Source organism: Staurois parvus, unplaced genomic scaffold (genome assembly GCF_062004578.1).
Source record: "Staurois parvus isolate SC_StPar_1 unplaced genomic scaffold, SC_StPar_1.0 ptg000052l, whole genome shotgun sequence".
In the NCBI taxonomy this organism is placed as follows: domain Eukaryota; kingdom Metazoa; phylum Chordata; class Amphibia; order Anura; family Ranidae; genus Staurois; species Staurois parvus.
In genome coordinates, this window is record NW_028317848.1 from 8430819 (window position 1) to 8448285 (window position 17467).

Genomic DNA, 17467 nt, shown 5'->3' on the forward strand with positions numbered 1-17467 from the left:
TCACAACAGTGAGTGTACCACCCTGCCGTCAATCTGCTATAGGCCGGGTGGGAAGGTGTTAAATATTAACAACACTACAACCATGGATCACTTTTTTAAAAAACAAAAAAGCAAAAATACATATGTTGCATGTTTATTGCTCTACCAGCTAAATATTTTGTAATTCTGTGCAGCCAGTTATGTGATTTACACACATTATTGTACAAATAGACAAGTAACACCCGTAGTTCCTTATCAAACAATTCAGCTTCCTAGTTCAGCAGTCTAACTTCCTTTGTCATTTTTCTGGCTCCTGCTTAGATAGTGAATCAGCATCAAAATCAGATGCAGGCACTGTTTGGGTATTCTGACAGCTTGTGGCGCTGGCTGTCAGAATACAATAGAAAGTGAATAGGCTATCGCGCTGACTATAACCCAACCGTCATTTAAAGGGGCACATAAGGCGGCTTATGGTTTGATAAAGGGGCAATCCTGTCTGCCCTGTAACATGTAGCCACATCCTGTCACCATCACCCAGCAGAGAGAGGTGCTGTTTGCAGCTATCTTGATACTTCTGGAAGCCATTGTTGCTTATGTTCCAGCCTGAAGCCTGACAGCTGTACTTTTTTTATTATTATTATTATACAGGATTTATATAATGCCAACAGTTTACGCAGTGCTTTATACCATAAGGGCAGACAGTACAATTACAATACAAATGAATACAGGAGGATTCAAAGGGCTCTGCTCTTTAGATCTTACAATCTAAGAGGGAAGATCAAGAGATAGAAAAAGGTGATAACTGTGGGGGATGGACTGATGGACAAAACACATGTACAGTTGTTGGGTGGGGGCAGGATAGGCCTCTCTGAAGAGATGAGTTTTCAGGGATCGTTTAAAAGTGGACAGAGATGGAGATAGTCTGACACATTGGGGAAGGGAGTTCCAGAGGATGGGAGAGGCTCTGTAGAAATCCTGGAGGCGAGCATGGGAGGAGATGACAAGGGAGCTAGAGAGCAGGAGGTCTTGGGAAGAATGAAGAGAACGATTTGGTTGGTATTTTTAGACCAGGTTAGTGATGTAGCTGGGGCTGAGTTGTGGATGGCTTTATAAGTTGTTGTAAGTATCTTGAATTTTATTCGTTGGGTGAGTGGGAGCCAGGGGAGGGACTGGCAAAGAGGGGTGGCAGACACTGAACGGTTGGTAAGGTGGATGAGCCTGGCAGCAGCATTCATGATGGACTGGAGGTGGATAGCTTATGCAAAGGTAAGCCACTGAGGAGGGAGTTGCAGTAGTCGAGGCAGGAGATGACCAGGGAGTGAGTTAGAAGCTTTGCTGTGTCATTGTTTAGGAAGGGGAATATCTTGGAGATGTTGTGCAGGTTGAGGCGGCTAGCTTTGGACAGCGATTAGATGTGGGGCCGAAAGGAGAGTTCAGAGTCCAGAATTACATCTAGCACCCTGGCATGTGGGGACGGGTTGATGGCTGAGCTGTTGATTTTGACAGAGAAGTCAGTGGAAGGGGCACATAGGGGAGGAAATATTATGAGCTCAGTTTTGGATAGATTAATTTTCAGGAAGTGGTGTGACATCCAGGCTGATATGTCTGTTAGTTCCACCAAGAACACTGCTTCAGCCAGCTACATGCCTGCAGAGCTCTGCAGCCTCATGGTGATCCTTTGGAGTCTATATGGGTTTATGATAAGCCTTGAACCACTTAACTAGTGAGTGCATTTTTATTGTCTTTTAGTCTTCTTAATAAATCGCTACACCTAGATGGAGGCGCCCTTTATCTTTTGTTCTGCGTATCGGTGTATAGCTAGCTTAACTAACTAGTAGAAGTGAGGTGTTCTGTCTCTCCAATCTAAGCATTGAAAGTGTGATCTCTGTAACTTAAAGTTGTAATGAGATAGCGATAACTCCAATCTTAGTTGAATAACACAGGCAGTGACTCAATCCAGATGACACCTTGTAGTTCTTGTGAAGTTTATTCCATAAACTGAGAGAATCTTACAACAATGAACATTCAATAGGTCAAAAGATCATAATGTGATCTTCTTCATGACATGAGGCTTGAAGCTGATATGCATTACTGGGAAAAGGGGCGGGCTATCTATACAACATTAACTAAACCAAAAGGAAAGGGGGAGCAGAGACAAAATTCAAGAACACTTAAAGGCATATGACAGTCAATGTGAAACATGACATGAGGGTATCAGAATGATTGGCTAAAGTTACAAAACAGATAAAACATTACACACATACAGTAAGTATTTCAACCATGTATTTATCGGTTTGCCTATAGTTCCACTTTAGCTTGCCATAACTCCTCACACACCAGAAACCAAGAGGACAGTAAGAGTTCCCAAAATAATAGCTCTTTTGTTAAAGGGATTGTAAAGGATTTTTTTTTTAAATAATAAGCATGTCATACTTACCTGCTCAGTGCAATAGAATTTCAAAGAGCGGCCCTGATCCTCCTCTTCTCAGATTCTCCACCAGCGCTCCTGGCTCCTCCTCTCCTGTTGGTGCCCCCAACAGAAAGACGATTCCTATGGGGGAACTTGTACGGGCTCGCTCCTGAGTCCCACTAATGCATCCATGGACACAGACAGCGGGAGCCAATGTCTCCCAATGCTATCGATCTGCCAAGTGAGGAGGGACAAAGCCAGGAGAGCAGCAGCTCCCATGCATGGCGCTGGATCTCGATGGGGCTCAGGTAAGTATAAGGGGGGTGAGGGGGCCAGTTTGTGACACAGAAGGTTTTTACTTTAATGCACAGAATACTCCAAAGACATGCTGGTAGGTTAATTGGATCCGGTCTAAATTGGCCCTAGTATGTGTATGTATGAATGTGACTTAGGAACCTTAGATTGTACGCCCCTTGAGGGTTAGGGACTGATGTGAATGTACAATATATATGTAAAGCGCTGCGTAAGTTGATGGCGCTATATAAGTACCTGAAATAAATAAATAAAAATAAATAGAATGCATTAGGTTAAAAAAAACCTTGAGGCTTTAGAACCACTTTAAGTGCTGTCTCATTTACATATCATAAGAGAATAGAGTTTTCTACCATTTAGAGACATATACCCCCTCATTCATGTCATACTTTGTACCTCAATGAACAGCAGGAGAAACTATCAATTGTTTGTAGAATGTTTGGTATATATTAATAGACTTTTTTTTTTTTAATTTTATTTAGGAGCCTATTTTTAAAGTCGTGAATATTACATTCACCAAACATTTATTGGTGATTAATCATTTACTGCATGTTAAAAACACATTCACTGGAAACATTCACTGACATTCACTACTCTATACATTTTTTTAACTTGCAAAAAAAAAAAAAAAAAAAATCATTTGAACATTGAAAAGAGTCTAACTTTCATCACAATTTGGATTGCAAATCAGAATTCCCAGTTGTAATTGTCTATTGGTAATTTGGCTAATGCATTCCATGTCATGTTAGACCTTTTTTACACAAGTGAAAAAGAGGTGGTAAAAGCAGGCGGTTGAACCATGTTTTTGCTGCCTCCCCAACCAACCACAAAAAACCTACCATGGTAGCTGGAGGGTTCAGTAGCAAATGTAACTTGGCGTGTCAAGTCACTTGCTCAAGTCAGTAAGATTAGCTTGTGGTTGCAGCACAAATGCTTCACTTGCGGTTGCGGAGAAGTATTTAAATGCAAAACCCCCCTTCAAATGAAAAAAAAAAACAGGCATTCAGGAGGTGGCAGAATTGTTTCCTGAACACCTGAAAACTGCTGCTTTACTATCCTCTAAAAAGCAATCCACTGCAGATTGCTTTTCAGTGGGGCAGTAGAGACTGCCAACCATGTAAAAAGAGACCTAAAAGGGTATTATTTGGACTGTGTGTTTTGAATGGGTGACTTTAAGATCTACCTCGTATCCTATGCCACATCCCTTTGTAAGTTCACTGTGGTGGGTTTGAGACACTGCCATGGATTCACACTTCTCTGCCCTTGCACCATTGCTTTAATGAAGTGGGGCTTCTGGGTATGAGGGAATGTATGATCCCTCCTATGTGCTTAGGCCTGAACGGCCAATCACCATGCTCAAACACTATCATGTAGGGAGGGGCACTGACATCATCCACCCAGGCAAGTTCTGACACCAGTTCTGAGAAGCACAGACTGGTGAGTATAACTTGACTGGAGTGGGCTATATAGGCAGACACTGTCATTTTGCCCTGAATTAACAAAGTGACAGTGTCTTTAAGTTAGGTTGTCACTTGCAGTGATGTTCTATGATTCTGAAAAGAAGAGAGAACAAGCATTTATAGGATAAATATATACTTTATACCGGTATACAATTTGTGTTTTGCAAATACAAATGAAAAAACAGGGAACATGCATAACTAGAGCACAGAAGATGTTTCCTTCCAAATGGAGGGAGTGGGGAAAGTCACTGCTCGCTGCACACATAGCTTTAGTTATGGAGCTTGGTTAACATCAGGTTTTTATCATCAAGTAAACAGAAAATGAAACATGAACAGGAGACTGGAGCTCAACCTCAGTAATCTTACTACCAAGGCCTCGTTCACACTGGCGTACCACAGCGTAAACCAGTGTGAATGTCATGTTTGTCCGAAAGAGGGATGTACAGGTTCTCCACAGCTGCTGCTCCCAATCTAACAGCCATGCGGGTGCAGGTACATGGCTCTGAACGCAGACAGTGTGCATTCTGGGCTGTGCTCCTGCACCCACACATCTGTCAGATTGGGAGCAGCAGCTGCGTCCATGCAGTTGCTACATTCCTATTGATATGAATAGGACTGCGTTTATGGGGATGCAAGGAACACCCGTGCATCCCTATGCAGGCAAACATGGGGCTCGCTCTGGTGTACACTGTAATGTACAATGTGAAGGAGGCCTTAAGAAAAATGTATAAATGTGTACATTTGAGATATGTTCTGTGTGTCCTTACCAAGGTATTTGGCTGGTAGCAGCTGCATGAGTTGGTCCGACTGATAACTGTTTGATGGCATCGTTCACACCTAGAACATGACAAAGAACAGTCTATGATAAATGTATTTGCACTGACTTTGAAAGAATAAAATGAAACTATTTTTCCCTCACCCCCTTTATATAGACAGAAATGGGAAGCTGATAGTGGTGTCACCTTCTCTGTAGAGGACTGGGACCCCATGGTGGATAACATATGTAAGAGCTCTAGATCTCTTTCTGTCCGTAAGTATTAACCCTTTGGTATTATACCCCCTCTAGACTACACATCATGTTCCCAGAGAGGTCCCACCTTTGCTTCCGGGGTTGTAGCCTAGCTGGTACCCTTGTACATACATTTTGGGCCTGTCCAGGCATTTCATTGATATGGCGTAAGATCTCTGCAGTGGCCTTTGCTGTGGCTGATGTCCCGGTACATTTGTATATGTAGACTTGCCTACTGGGAGCCCATACCTCGGGAATACAGACTGAGGCTATGAGGCTGATTCACACCATCTGTGTCTCAGCCTTATGGGCCATTGCCCATTGGAAGTCGCCCATGGTACCACTGGCCTCAGTTTTACAAAGAGTCGATGCGGTGATGCTCATGGAATGTATTCACTATATGTTACTGGATAGGATGCACTTATTTGCCAAAAAATGGGATGAAAACTCATAGGCATTTACTGTCTGACCAATGAATATTCATGATTTAGTTGATGGTGTCTTTCTGTTGGTGGCCTTATTGCTCTGCCTACCTTGCTCATGTACTTAACTTTTATGTTCTACATAACTGTACCTTATTGGAATGAATATTACAGATGTGCCTTTTTCTGTTGTATGTTACACCTTATGCTGTTAAGCTGTTTTTTCTGTTGTATTTTATACCTTATGCTGTTAAGCTGTTTTTTCTGTTGTATGTTGTATGTTATACCTTATGCTGTTAAGCTGTTTTTTCTCTTGTATGTTGTATGTTATACCTTATGCTGTTAAGCTGTTTTTTCTCTTGTATGTTATACCTTATACTGTTAAGCTGTTTTTTCTCTTGTATGTTATACCTTATGCTGTTAAGCTGTTTTTTTCTGTTGTATGTTATACCTTATACTGTTAAGCTGTTTTTTCTCTTGTATGTTGTATGTTATACCTTATGCTGTTAAGCTGTTTTTTCTCTTGTATGTTATACCTTATACTGTTAAGCTGTTTTTTTCTGTTCTATGTTATACCTTATGCGTTAAGCTGTTTTTTTCTGTTCTATGTCATACCTTATGCTGTTAAGCTGTTTTTTTCTGTTCTATGTTATACCTTATGCTGTTAAGCTGTTTTTTTCTGTTCTATGTTATACCTTATGCTGTTAAGCTGTTTTTTCTCTTGTATGTTATACCTTATACTGTTAAGCTGTTTTTTCTCTTGTATGTTGTATGTTATACCTTATGCTGTTAAGCTGTTTTTTCTCTTGTATGTTATACCTTATACTGTTAAGCTGTTTTTTCTCTTGTATGTTATACTTTATACTGTTAAGCTGTTTTTTCTCTTGTATGTTATACCTTATACTGTGAAGCTGTTTTTTTCTCTTGTATGTAATACCTTATGCTGTTAAGCTGTTTTTCTGTTGTATGTTATACCTTATACTGTTAAGCTGTTTTTTCTCTTATATGTTATACTGTATGTTATACCTTATGCTCTTAAGCTGTTTTTTCTTTTGTATGGTATATGTTATACCTTATGCTGTTAAGCTGTTTTTTCTGATGTATGTTATATGTTATACCTTGTGCTGTTAAGCTGTTTTTTCTCTTGTATGTTATACCTTATGCTGTTAAGCTGTTTTTTTCTGTTATATGTTATACCTTGTGCTGTTAAGCTGTTTTTTCTGTTGTATGTTATACCTTATGCTGTTAAGCTGGTTTTGCAGCCTATGTCTTAATAAATAAAAACGTTTGTAAACAAAAAAGGAATATAATGAAAAAGAGTGTAAAATACAGATACCGTAGTCCTAGCTGGTCAGGAGCTGTCAGTGATGACTCGGACCCATCACAGTCAATGCATTCAGCTTCATGAAGTGGTGTGCCATTCACAGACCTTTCAACTAAATGAACAGGTTTAAAAGCAAAACTCACATTAAAGCAAAAAGCTACTAATGCTGTACCAAAATGTTGCACTACATTAACACTATAAAGTTCACTCAATTTATACTATTCTAGGTTTTCTGTAAACCCGTGTAACCCCATTACTCCAGCTTACAAGGTAGGCTTGAATCTGATTGGTTGGCTGGAAGAACATCTGAGTGTTCACTTTCTTTTACATCAGATGTTCTTTAGGCCCCTTTCACAGCACATGGCTTGCTCTGGGCACACACAGAGAAGATGAAAAGCATAGAGGGCTCCCACGGGACTGTAGAAGAGGAGGTAAGGGACTGCTTTGTGCATTATCATAGTACAGTAAGTATAACTTTGTTTCTATTTCAATGGAGGAAAAAAATAACTTTATTGCTTTAAGTTTATTTTATTGCAGAAGAGACATTGAATGCATGTCTGTTCTGTAAAAAAAGAGCCTGCCTGGACATTTTTTTAAATTTAAAAACTTTAGTTCCCCCTTTAAGGCCTCGTTTACACTTGCTTTGCTTTCTGAAGAGTGATCCACATTTGGATCACTCTTCAGAGAGCATTTGCCAGAAAATGAGGAGGCGTTTTATTGCCTCCTCACTGCCTGTTTTAATTGCTAAATGCTAGGCTATTAGGCCACAACCACGCACGTTGTGTGCCCTTGCAGCAAGGCCCCATTCACTTGACTGGGTCATGTTCAGTGGGTGGAAATGCTAGCTAAGTGCGACAGGTTGTATAACTCCTGCCACAAAGCAAAGCACCATGGCTGCAAGCATGTGAACATCCCCTTTTCCATCTAAAGAGGGAGCAGGGGCAGACTGACCATTTGAGCATGCGGGCACCGCCCGAGGGCCCGGGGTCAGTAGGGGGCCCCATGAAATACCGCTGGTACATTTTATAGGCTTTTTTGGGTGTGCTTTGAGTGTGGGCAAGGACACAGGGGCCCCATGATCCCCTATTGCTTGTGGGCCCCATGAGTTGTCAGTCCACCCCTGAGAGGGAGCATTTTAGAAGTGCTATAAATGTGGCTCAAATGCATGTTTTTACCACCCCCCCAACCACTAGTGTAAATGAGTACTAAGAGGTTTCAATCTTTATTTTTCTGCTTGCCCTGCCCCCCTAAGCATGTTATAACTGAGTAAGGCTGAGTTAAAAAAGCACACTTTCTAAGACGTAATGTAAACCTTCCCAGGTCTGCTCCTCCATTTGTTTTCCTGTGATCCAGTGCAGTGAAGTTAGTGTTCCAGAATATATGCATGAAACCTCTAGATACTGCACTGCTGCAATATATGTGTTGACTATGCTGTCGTTGCAGGAAAATGAAGCAAATGCCTTTAAGTGTTTACGTTAGCTCCTTATAAAATATTACAGATGAAGCTTACCCAGTATATTTCCTGGAGAACACTGGCACGTGCCGCGTGCACTTAATGCGCCAGGGCATTTAATGCAATCCCAGCCATCAGTGGATACACCCTAAAATAATATGTAGATATATTACATCAAGGGTGTTATGTCAAATACTTAACAATCTTTGTTATCTTATTTTATTATTTAGGCATTAGAGTTTTTTTAATACTTTTTAGGGCAGGATGGTGGAATATCTTTGACCCCCTTTGGCATCAATGATATTCCCAATTTAGGATCTGAAGCACACTTACTAGCAGACTGATTGGCTCCTTGTACTGGTTCTCCTTCTCACACTCCAGCCCTGCTATACAGGAACTGCAAGAGGCTGATACCAGGTCAAATCTAGAATTCAGTTTTAGGTGTGTAATGTTGAGTGTTCATTTTAGGAGACAGGTTTTGTTAGAAGAGTACATTAGAGCTGCACATTTAGGGGTCATTCACATGTGCAACGGAGACTGCTGCTTTCCTGTAAAGATGCCCACGCTCGGATTGCTTTTAAAAGGTGTTTGGCAGGTGGCGAGGAGGCGATATGTTGCCTCCTCACTGCCTGATTGACCCTTTAAATGCCGTTTGAATGCTGAAATGTACTGCATGCGATTACAGGGTGGTTGCAGGGTGGCCCCATAGAACTGCATTAGTTGCATTCAGCAGCAGCAGCAGCACTGCCCTCTGAAAGTGACATGCTGGCTAAGTTATGCTCTATGTTAGCATTCAGGCAGGTGGTAAAACAGCAGCTCAAGTGCCTAGTTTTACTACCCCCAGCCATGGCCGGATCTAGGAGGGTGCTGGGGTTGGCTATCCCCCCCAGATTTTAGTTGTGCCCCCCCCCCCCCTAAAGCCAACCGCCTCCCCTCCATCTCAAACACTCTGCCTGTCTGCTGAACCATACTGCAAATAGTTGCCCTTTCCTTGCAGCTTTGTAAATATACAAGTAAATGTACTGCCCAGTTAAACTTGTAATCTGGTTAGCAGGGGGCCTAGCGGGGTGGGCAAGGCAGCCAATAGCATTTGCATTCTCCTCCCCTGGAGGTGTGCAGTGCAGGGATGGGAGAAGGAGCTCTGCTGAGTGCCCTGCCAGCAGCGACCCCTTTCCTCTGCCCTGCCAGCAGCGACCCCGGTCCTCTGCCCTGCCAGCAGCGACCCCGGTCCTCTGCCCTGCCAGCAGCGACCCCAGTCCTCTTCTCTGCCAGCAGCGACCCCAGTCCTCTTCTCTGCCAGCAGCGACCCCTGTCCTCTGCCCTGCCAGCAGCGACCCCTGTCCTCTGCCCTGCCAGCAGCGACCCCGGTCCTCTGCCCTGCCAGCAGCGACCCCTATCCTCTGCCCTGCCAGCAGCGACCCCTATCCTCTGCCCTGCCAGCAGCGACTCCTATCCTCTGCCCTGCCAGCAGCGACCCCTGTCCTCTGCCCTGCCAGCAGCGACCCCTGTCCTCTGCCCTGCCAGCAGTGACCCCTGTCTTCAGCTCTGTTTCCTGTACACTGCCCTACAAACTTATGGCCTCTGTACACTGTCCTACATAATGCTGACCCTGTTGTTTGCCCTGCTGACCCCTTGTACACTACTCTGCTGATTTCCAATCTTCTGCCCCCCTGACATTTTTCACTGCACCCCTACATTGGACAGGCTAGGTCCAACCCTGCCCCCAGCCACACATGTAAACAATCCCTAAGGTTGCTTTCACACAGACCGATCTGCGTTGGATATCTGTTCAGAACGTGGTTTACACCTGGTTTAGAGATATTCAGAAGGAGATACTGCCACCCCCGAAAGGCCTCTTTTTTCAATCCCAAGGGAGATTTTACATTGAAATACCATGCTGAAAACACTAAAATCAATGGAACTGTGTGGCAACAGCTTTTGAGATGTAGTCCTTGGGGGGACTACTGGACGTGTCTGGCTGGTGAAAAGTCTGCAGAATGTAAAACCGGTATATCATGCAGCGATGTGAATGCACTAGTCTGAACTGCTGTATTGGGAAGTAAGGTAAACCTCAGGTGTGGGTGTAACTACTATGACCCAAATACCTGCTTTTCACTGCAGCCCTCTGCCCAAGTGAACAAGGCCCGACTCCATGGCGGGAGCCCTGCACTAAAATCTATTAAGCACTGAATTTCCAGTGCTGAGAATATACAGTATGTCTGCATTTTACAATACCTAGCAACTATTATTTCTTACGGCCAAAGTCTTCAAACTGGTGTCAGAGTGTAAGGGGGCTAATTCAATGTCAGTCTGACATCTGCCAACATAACTTATACCTATGGCCCTTTTTGTATGGCAGGTCCAACTAGGTCTGCCAGTCAGTTTTTCAGGAGGACATGATTGGATGGTCTATTCACCACAAAGACCTCTGAGTTTAAATGGTCTTGTGTCTGATCTGGTCCAATAATAAATAAAATGGAACGGGATCTGTCCCCCTCTGTCTAGGCGGATCAGATTGGAGGGTGTACAACGGACGGGGGCAGGGAACTCGGGCACAGCCCGAGGGCCCAGGGTCAGTAGGGGGCCCCATGAGATGCCCCTGGTACCTTTTTCATAGTTTTTTTTTAGCTTGGGCAAGGACACAGGGGCCCCATGATCCCCTATTCCCCAGGGGCCCCATGAGTTGTCAGTCCGCCCCTGGATGTTGGAGTACGTTTACACCCGGCCACCCATAGAGCAGAGTGGGTTTTGTCCGTGTCCACTTTGCGGAAACTGAGCGGACACGGAACTGTCATTCTCCCGCTCTGCTGTGATCTGCAGGGCATCCGCGAACAGATTCCCTGCTGATCAAAACCGTGTCCGCCCCATGTGTAAGGGGTCTAATAAAATGTGCAAAATTGCTTGAAAAATAAATAAATCCTTACCATCCTGTCGGGGCATTTTTGGCAAGTGATAACAGGATCATTCTTGGGACCAAGTTTATATCCAGGAAGGCATTCACAGGATAAACCTAAAGAACAGAAAATGTTTAATCACCTGTGTATTGGTTTTCTGATCTAGATGTAGCTTTCAAATATTCCTTGTGTTACTTTTGCATATTATGAAAAGAACTACTAGCTTCTTTACGGTTAGTTTTTCCCCTGGGCAAACATAAAACAAATAAAAACGTACATTTTGGGCCTGAGTTGATTGCAAATTTTTATGTTACACGATATTTGTGGCTATTTCAGTCCAGAATAGGCACTGTATTGTCAGCCCACAACAGAAAATTAAAGTGGAAGTAAATGCTCTTTTTTTCTTGAAATAACAAACATGTTTTACTTACCTGCTCCGTCCAATAGTATTGCACAGAAGGGCCACTTACCTTCTTTGCTGGGGTCCCCTTCCAACGCTCTTACCTCCTCCTCTTCTCTGAGCACCTACTTAGCAATATGTGAGGGGGCACTCTTGCTGGTGTGCTCCCAAGCAGGGCTGTGTGCGTCTATAAACATACACAGTGACTCAGCCCCACTCCTTCCTCACAGGATTTGACTGACAGCAGCTGGTGCCAATGGTTCTCGCTGCTCTCAGAGAGTCCTACAAGGAGAGGAAGAGAAAGCAGTGCTGCTGCAGAAGAGCACAGCGCTGGATCGAGGTAAGACTCAGGTAAATGTTTGCAGGGTGGAAGGAGCAAGTAGTTGGACATGTTCTAACTGAATGCAGGGAGTGCATTATGGTAGAAAAAAGTCTTGGCTTTAGAAGCACTTTAAAGTAGATTTCTGGGAAAAATCTAACTAATCTTAAAATTGTGTCTCCCCCACCCCCACCCCCATAACACCTATGCTAACCTATGTAAGGTGTACACACTTACCTATTTTCAGCCGGCACTGGTCCAGTCACACCCTCCCTTGAACTTTGTGCCCATACCTCAGTATGGGCTTTCACTTAGAAAGCTGGAGGAAGATGGAATGGACTACAAGCATGTGGAGTGGGGGCAGGGGTACTCAGTTGGAGGGGAGCACATATGTGATAGGAAGTCTTCTATTTAAGGAATTGGTTGATAAAATAGTTGGAAACCAACTGCAGGCACCAGAATCCAGTTAACACACATCAGATATTAGGGCATTGCAATAGAACAGCCATTGATGTAATTCACTCAATATGGCACAGTATTGTAAAGGCAGACTACTCAGCAATGGCACAGTATTGTAACGGCAGTCTACTCGGCAATGGCACAGTATTGTAACGGCAGACTACTCGGCAACGGCACAGTATTGTAACGGCAGACTACTCGGCAACGGCGCAGTAATGTAACGGCAGACTACTCGGCAATGGCACAGCATTGTAACGGCAGACTACTCAGCAATGGCACAGTATTGTAACGGCAGACTACTCGGCAATGGCACAGTATTGTAACGGCAGACTACTCGGCAATGGCACAGTATTGTAACGGCAGACTACTTGACACGGTGTTGCGGGGGGGAGAGCTCAGGGGGTGAGGTGGCAGGAGCTGAAACATGTTACACCTTAACTAAGGGTGTAACATGTGCCAAAGGTGAATTTAGCCTTTAAAGCTGCACTCCAAGAAAAAGGGATATCTTATACCTGAGGGGCTGCTGGGGAAACTGACAATCGCTGTAGTAGTTGGTGCTACTGCAGTGATAGCTGCCATCTTCGGGGTCCCATTGGGATTCTGTACAGGCAGCTTCCCCTCTGCACACTGACCTCAAGTCATTCATTAAAAACAATACAAAGTGTTCTATGAATTGCATGTGTGTGGGGTGAGCGTCCCCTGTGGTCAGTTTGCAGTGGGGCAGCTGCTTACATAGAATCTGAGGAGGACCCAGAAGATGGTGGCTATCACGGTAGTAGCACTGACTACTACAGTGATTGTCGGCTTCCCTAGCAGTCAACAGGTATGAGATATGTGTACTTACATTGTGCCAAGCTGGACCAAAGTAACAATATAGCTATGAAGACAAATCTTTTCTGGAGTTCACCCTTGACAAGACTGAAATACGGTATGCAAAGGGAGGGGGGGATTTACTAAAACTGAAGCACTCAGAATCTGGATTAGCTGTGCATACTAACCAATCTCTGCCAATCACTCCACTGGCTTCCACTCGCCCAACAAATAAAATTCAAACTTACAAAGCCATCCACAACTCTGCCCCCAGCTACATCGCCAACCTGGTCTCAAAATACCAACCAAACCGCTCTCTTCGATCCTCCCAAGACCTTCTGCTCTCTAGTTCCCATGTCACCTCCTCCCAAGCTCACCTCCACAACTTCTCCTGAGCTTCTCCCATCCTATGGAGCTCCCTACCCCAATCTGTCCAGCTGTCTCCTAATCTATCCACCTTTAGACGATCCCTTAAAACCCTTCACTTTAACCGCCTCCCGCCTGCCATATAGTACAATGACAGGCGCAAGGCGGTTCTCTCATTCTGGGAGGACGTCATATGACGTCCTCCCATTCTAACCTCGCATGCGCAGCTCCGGGAGCGCGTAGCGTGGCGATCAGCAGTGCGCTGTGTCCCTCGGCGGATCACCGATCAACGGAAAGAGCCGAAGATGTCGGCTCGGTCATGTGATCAGCTGTGTCCAATCACAGCTGATCGCATGTAAATAGGGAAATGCCAGTTATTGGCATTTCTCTCCCCACGAGCAGTCACGCTGACAGCTCGAGAGGAAAGGAGAGCCAGTAATCGGCATTCCTCAAAGGGGACATGTACACTGATCATCAGGGCACAGATGATCAGTGTGCCCTGATGATCTTTGTAGCCCCAGCAGTGCCACTTGTCAGTGTCCATCAGTGCCAGCTGTCAGTGCTCATCCATGCCACCTGCCAGTGCCCATCAGTGCCACATCAATGCCACATTTCAGTGCCTACCAGTGCACATAAATGCCACATATCAGTGCCCATCTGAGCTGCCTTTCAGTGTCACCCATCAGTGCCAGTCCGTGCCACCTATCAATGTCAATCAGTGCCACCTATCAGTGCTGCCAATCAGTGCTGCCTATCAGTGCCAGTCAGTGCCGCCTATCAGTGCGCATCAGTGCCACCTAACAGTGCCAGTCAGTGCTACCTAACAGTGCCAGTCAGTGCCGCCTATCAGTGCCAGTCAGTGCCACCTATCAGTGCAAAATATGAGTGCTGCCTTTCAGTGCCCATCAGTGATGCCTGTCAATGCCCAACAGTGCCATCTACCAGTGCCTCATCAGTGCCACCTGTCAGTGTCCATCAGTGCAGCCTATCAGTGCCCATCAGTGCAGCCTCATTAGCACACATCAGTGAAGGAGAAAAATAACTTATTTACAAAATTTAATAACAAAAACTAAGAAAAAACATTTTTATTTTCAAAATTTTCTGTGGTTTTTGGTTTGTTTAAGAAAAAATAAAAAACCCAGAGGTGATTAAATACCACCAAAATAAAGCTCTATCTGTCTCAAAAAATTATAAAAAAATTTATATGGGTACAGTGTTGCATGACTGCGCAATTGTCATTCAAAGTGCAACAGTGCTGAAAGCTGGAAATTGGCGAGGGCAGGAAGGGGGAATAAGTGCCCTGTAGGCTTGTGGTTAAAGAAGCCTATCCTAGTAAATCGCCATTTATTTCCTCCATCAGCTCATCCCCCCACAGCTATTACCTTTTGTATCACTCAACCCTTCCTCCTAGATTGTAAGCTCTTACGAGCCGGGTCCTCTGTTTCCTCTTGTACCAAATTGTATTGTAACTGTAATGTCTACATTTCATTTTGTAAAGAGCTGCGCAAACTGTTGGCGCTATATAAATCCTGTATATTAATAATAATCTACCTCCAGCTTGTTCAATTAGGCTTTGAGAATAAAACCTGGAATCTGATTGGTTCCTACGCAGAGCTGCACCAGATTTTACACTCTCCAGTTTTAATAGATCTCTCCCCAGTGTAGATATTCCAAAAAGTGAGTCTTAGTGTGGCTGTATAAGCACCGTGTACAGTCATTGTCTTACTTTTTTCGGTTTATGCTCTTCACAGCCTCCCTTCTTCCAATAAAGTCACATAACACTGGTTGATTCCCCCCTTCCTTGTAATATGGAGCTGTGTGCATCCCCCATGACCAGTACAGCACCCACCCCCAATGTATTTATATATATATCTACCATCCTGGCCGGGCCGCTGGGTGTCTGGGCACTGCACACAAGACAGATTCCCCAGGTTGTAGTATTGTTGTGGTGAGCAGTCCTCTGGACGCTGCAGGGGGATGGAGTAGAGGAGGCCGCTGCATGGCAGGCACAGAATGGCCAGGCACAGGCCTCTGGAGCCCACACTGATCCTCTTCCCAGGCTCCATGGCTGAGTGGGGGAGGGGGAGGAGGAGGAGAGGGGATAAGTGGGGACATGCAGAAGGAGGAGGGATGGATGGAGGAGTGTACACACATACACGTGCGCAGCCTGGATCCTCATTCCTAGTACACACCTCATCTATGTGTACAGTCAGGGTTGGGACAAGGAAGGGGCTTTTTCCCTGGGTGCAATGTTAACAATAGTTTTCTATGTGTCGTGTTCACACCAGAGTGCAGCGTTCCACTGTATTCTGCAGCGTAATCCCTCCTCGCTGCCACCAACTCGCTCTCCCTCCCTTCCAGAGGAATGACTTTCACACAATCCTCCCATCTCATACATCCGCACTGCACACATCTACTAGTGTCTCAGCTCCGAGCAGTCCACACACCCGTCTGTCTGACAACCGCAGTCCACACACCCGTCTGTCTGACAACCGCAGTCCACACACCCGTCTGTCTGACAACCGCAGTCCACACACTCGTCTGTCTGACAACCGCAGTCCACACACCCGTCTGTCTGACAACCGCAGTCCACACACCCGTCTGTCTGACAACCGCAGTCCACACACCCGTCTGTCTGACAACCGCAGTCCACACACCCGTCTGTCTGACAACCGCAGTCCACACACCCGTCTGTCTGACAACCGCAGTCCACACACCCATCTGTCTGACAACCTTTCCATCCCAGCTGACTTTTTATCTCCTCCAACTGTCCTGTCCCCATCATGCAGTGTAGCACATTCTCTGCAGCTCTGACTACCCCCACCCCCTCCCTTGCCTTTTTTTTTTATCCTAATGCTCATTACACATGATAAGAAAATCGTATGAAAAATTTTGCGGAACCACTGATCGAACTATTTTCTCTTCGTTGATGAGCAGGATGTTTTAACCAATAACGATATTGTGAACATAAAAATCCGTTTGAACAACAGTGAAAAATTTTGTCGTTTCGCATACGAAAGTCTGATTTTCTATGCGTTGGTATGACTGTCATACGAAAAAAAATCTATCAAGTGCTATCACGCATGAGCGGAAACAGAAGATGACTCGGATGTTTATTTCCAAGAAATCTTCGTAAACACAAACGAAAAATCCAAATGTTAAAAGTTGGCCTAATGAGATAATGAAAGCAGAATTCTGCATATTCTATTTTATGTATCACTATTTATGTATATAGGTAATGTAATAAACTATATTATACTCATTGCTGGTAATTGTTGTGTATATCGCTCGTTCTGGCCAGAAGGGCGTGGCTACAAGGTCACATGCACGATGCATCACTTCCACTTGTACGGAAGACGTCAACATTACGTTTTGTCTGCCGAATGTTTTTTTTAGATTGGTTAATGTGGGTCACAATTTCAACCAACGAACGAACGTCGAATGACTGATTGGTCGATTTTCTAATTGTGTATTCCCACCTTTAGGCTTGGTTCGCACCTGTGCTTTTTACTTTTGATGTTTTTAAATGCACATTGCATTGTGGTTTGCATTTTTGCCATGTTTTTACTGCGTTTGCATTTTTTTCAGCTTTTTAAATTTTTGTTAAAGTGGAAATTTTTTTGTTGCTTGGCGAAAACAAAACACAAAACGCTGCAAACCACACTACATGCGTTTCAGCAGCTTCTCCATTGGACTCTATTATAGCACAAAAAAAAACTCTGCTTCTTTCCTAAAACACAGCAGCTCAAAAAAGTATAGATGTGAACATGGCGCACAGGAAACCATGTCAAATGGACTATAGTGTATTTCTGCATAAAGCACTAAAAGACACATTGGTATGAACCAGGGG

The 17467-nt window shown here is 44.4% G+C and overlaps 1 protein-coding gene across 3 annotated transcripts in view; it reads right to left on the minus strand.

Moving 5' to 3' along the window:
• TMEM67 (transmembrane protein 67) overlaps positions 1-15897 on the minus strand; it is a 58595-nt gene extending 42698 nt beyond the window's left edge. The window contains exons 1-5 of one of the 3 annotated variants that reach the window (XM_089666913.1): positions 15494-15897; positions 11294-11379; positions 8427-8517; positions 6929-7028; positions 4929-4998 (exon numbers count right to left, since the gene is read on the minus strand). In XM_089666913.1, the coding sequence (XP_089523039.1) occupies positions 4929-4998; positions 6929-7028; positions 8427-8517; positions 11294-11379; positions 15494-15683 (537 nt within the window). In that variant the 5' untranslated portion in view covers positions 15684-15897. The remainder of the gene's footprint in view (positions 1-4928; positions 4999-6928; positions 7029-8426; positions 8518-11293; positions 11380-15493) is intronic. The other 2 variants (XM_089666906.1, XM_089666920.1) reach the window with 2 other exon arrangements.
• Positions 15898-17467: the final 1570 nt, after the last annotated feature.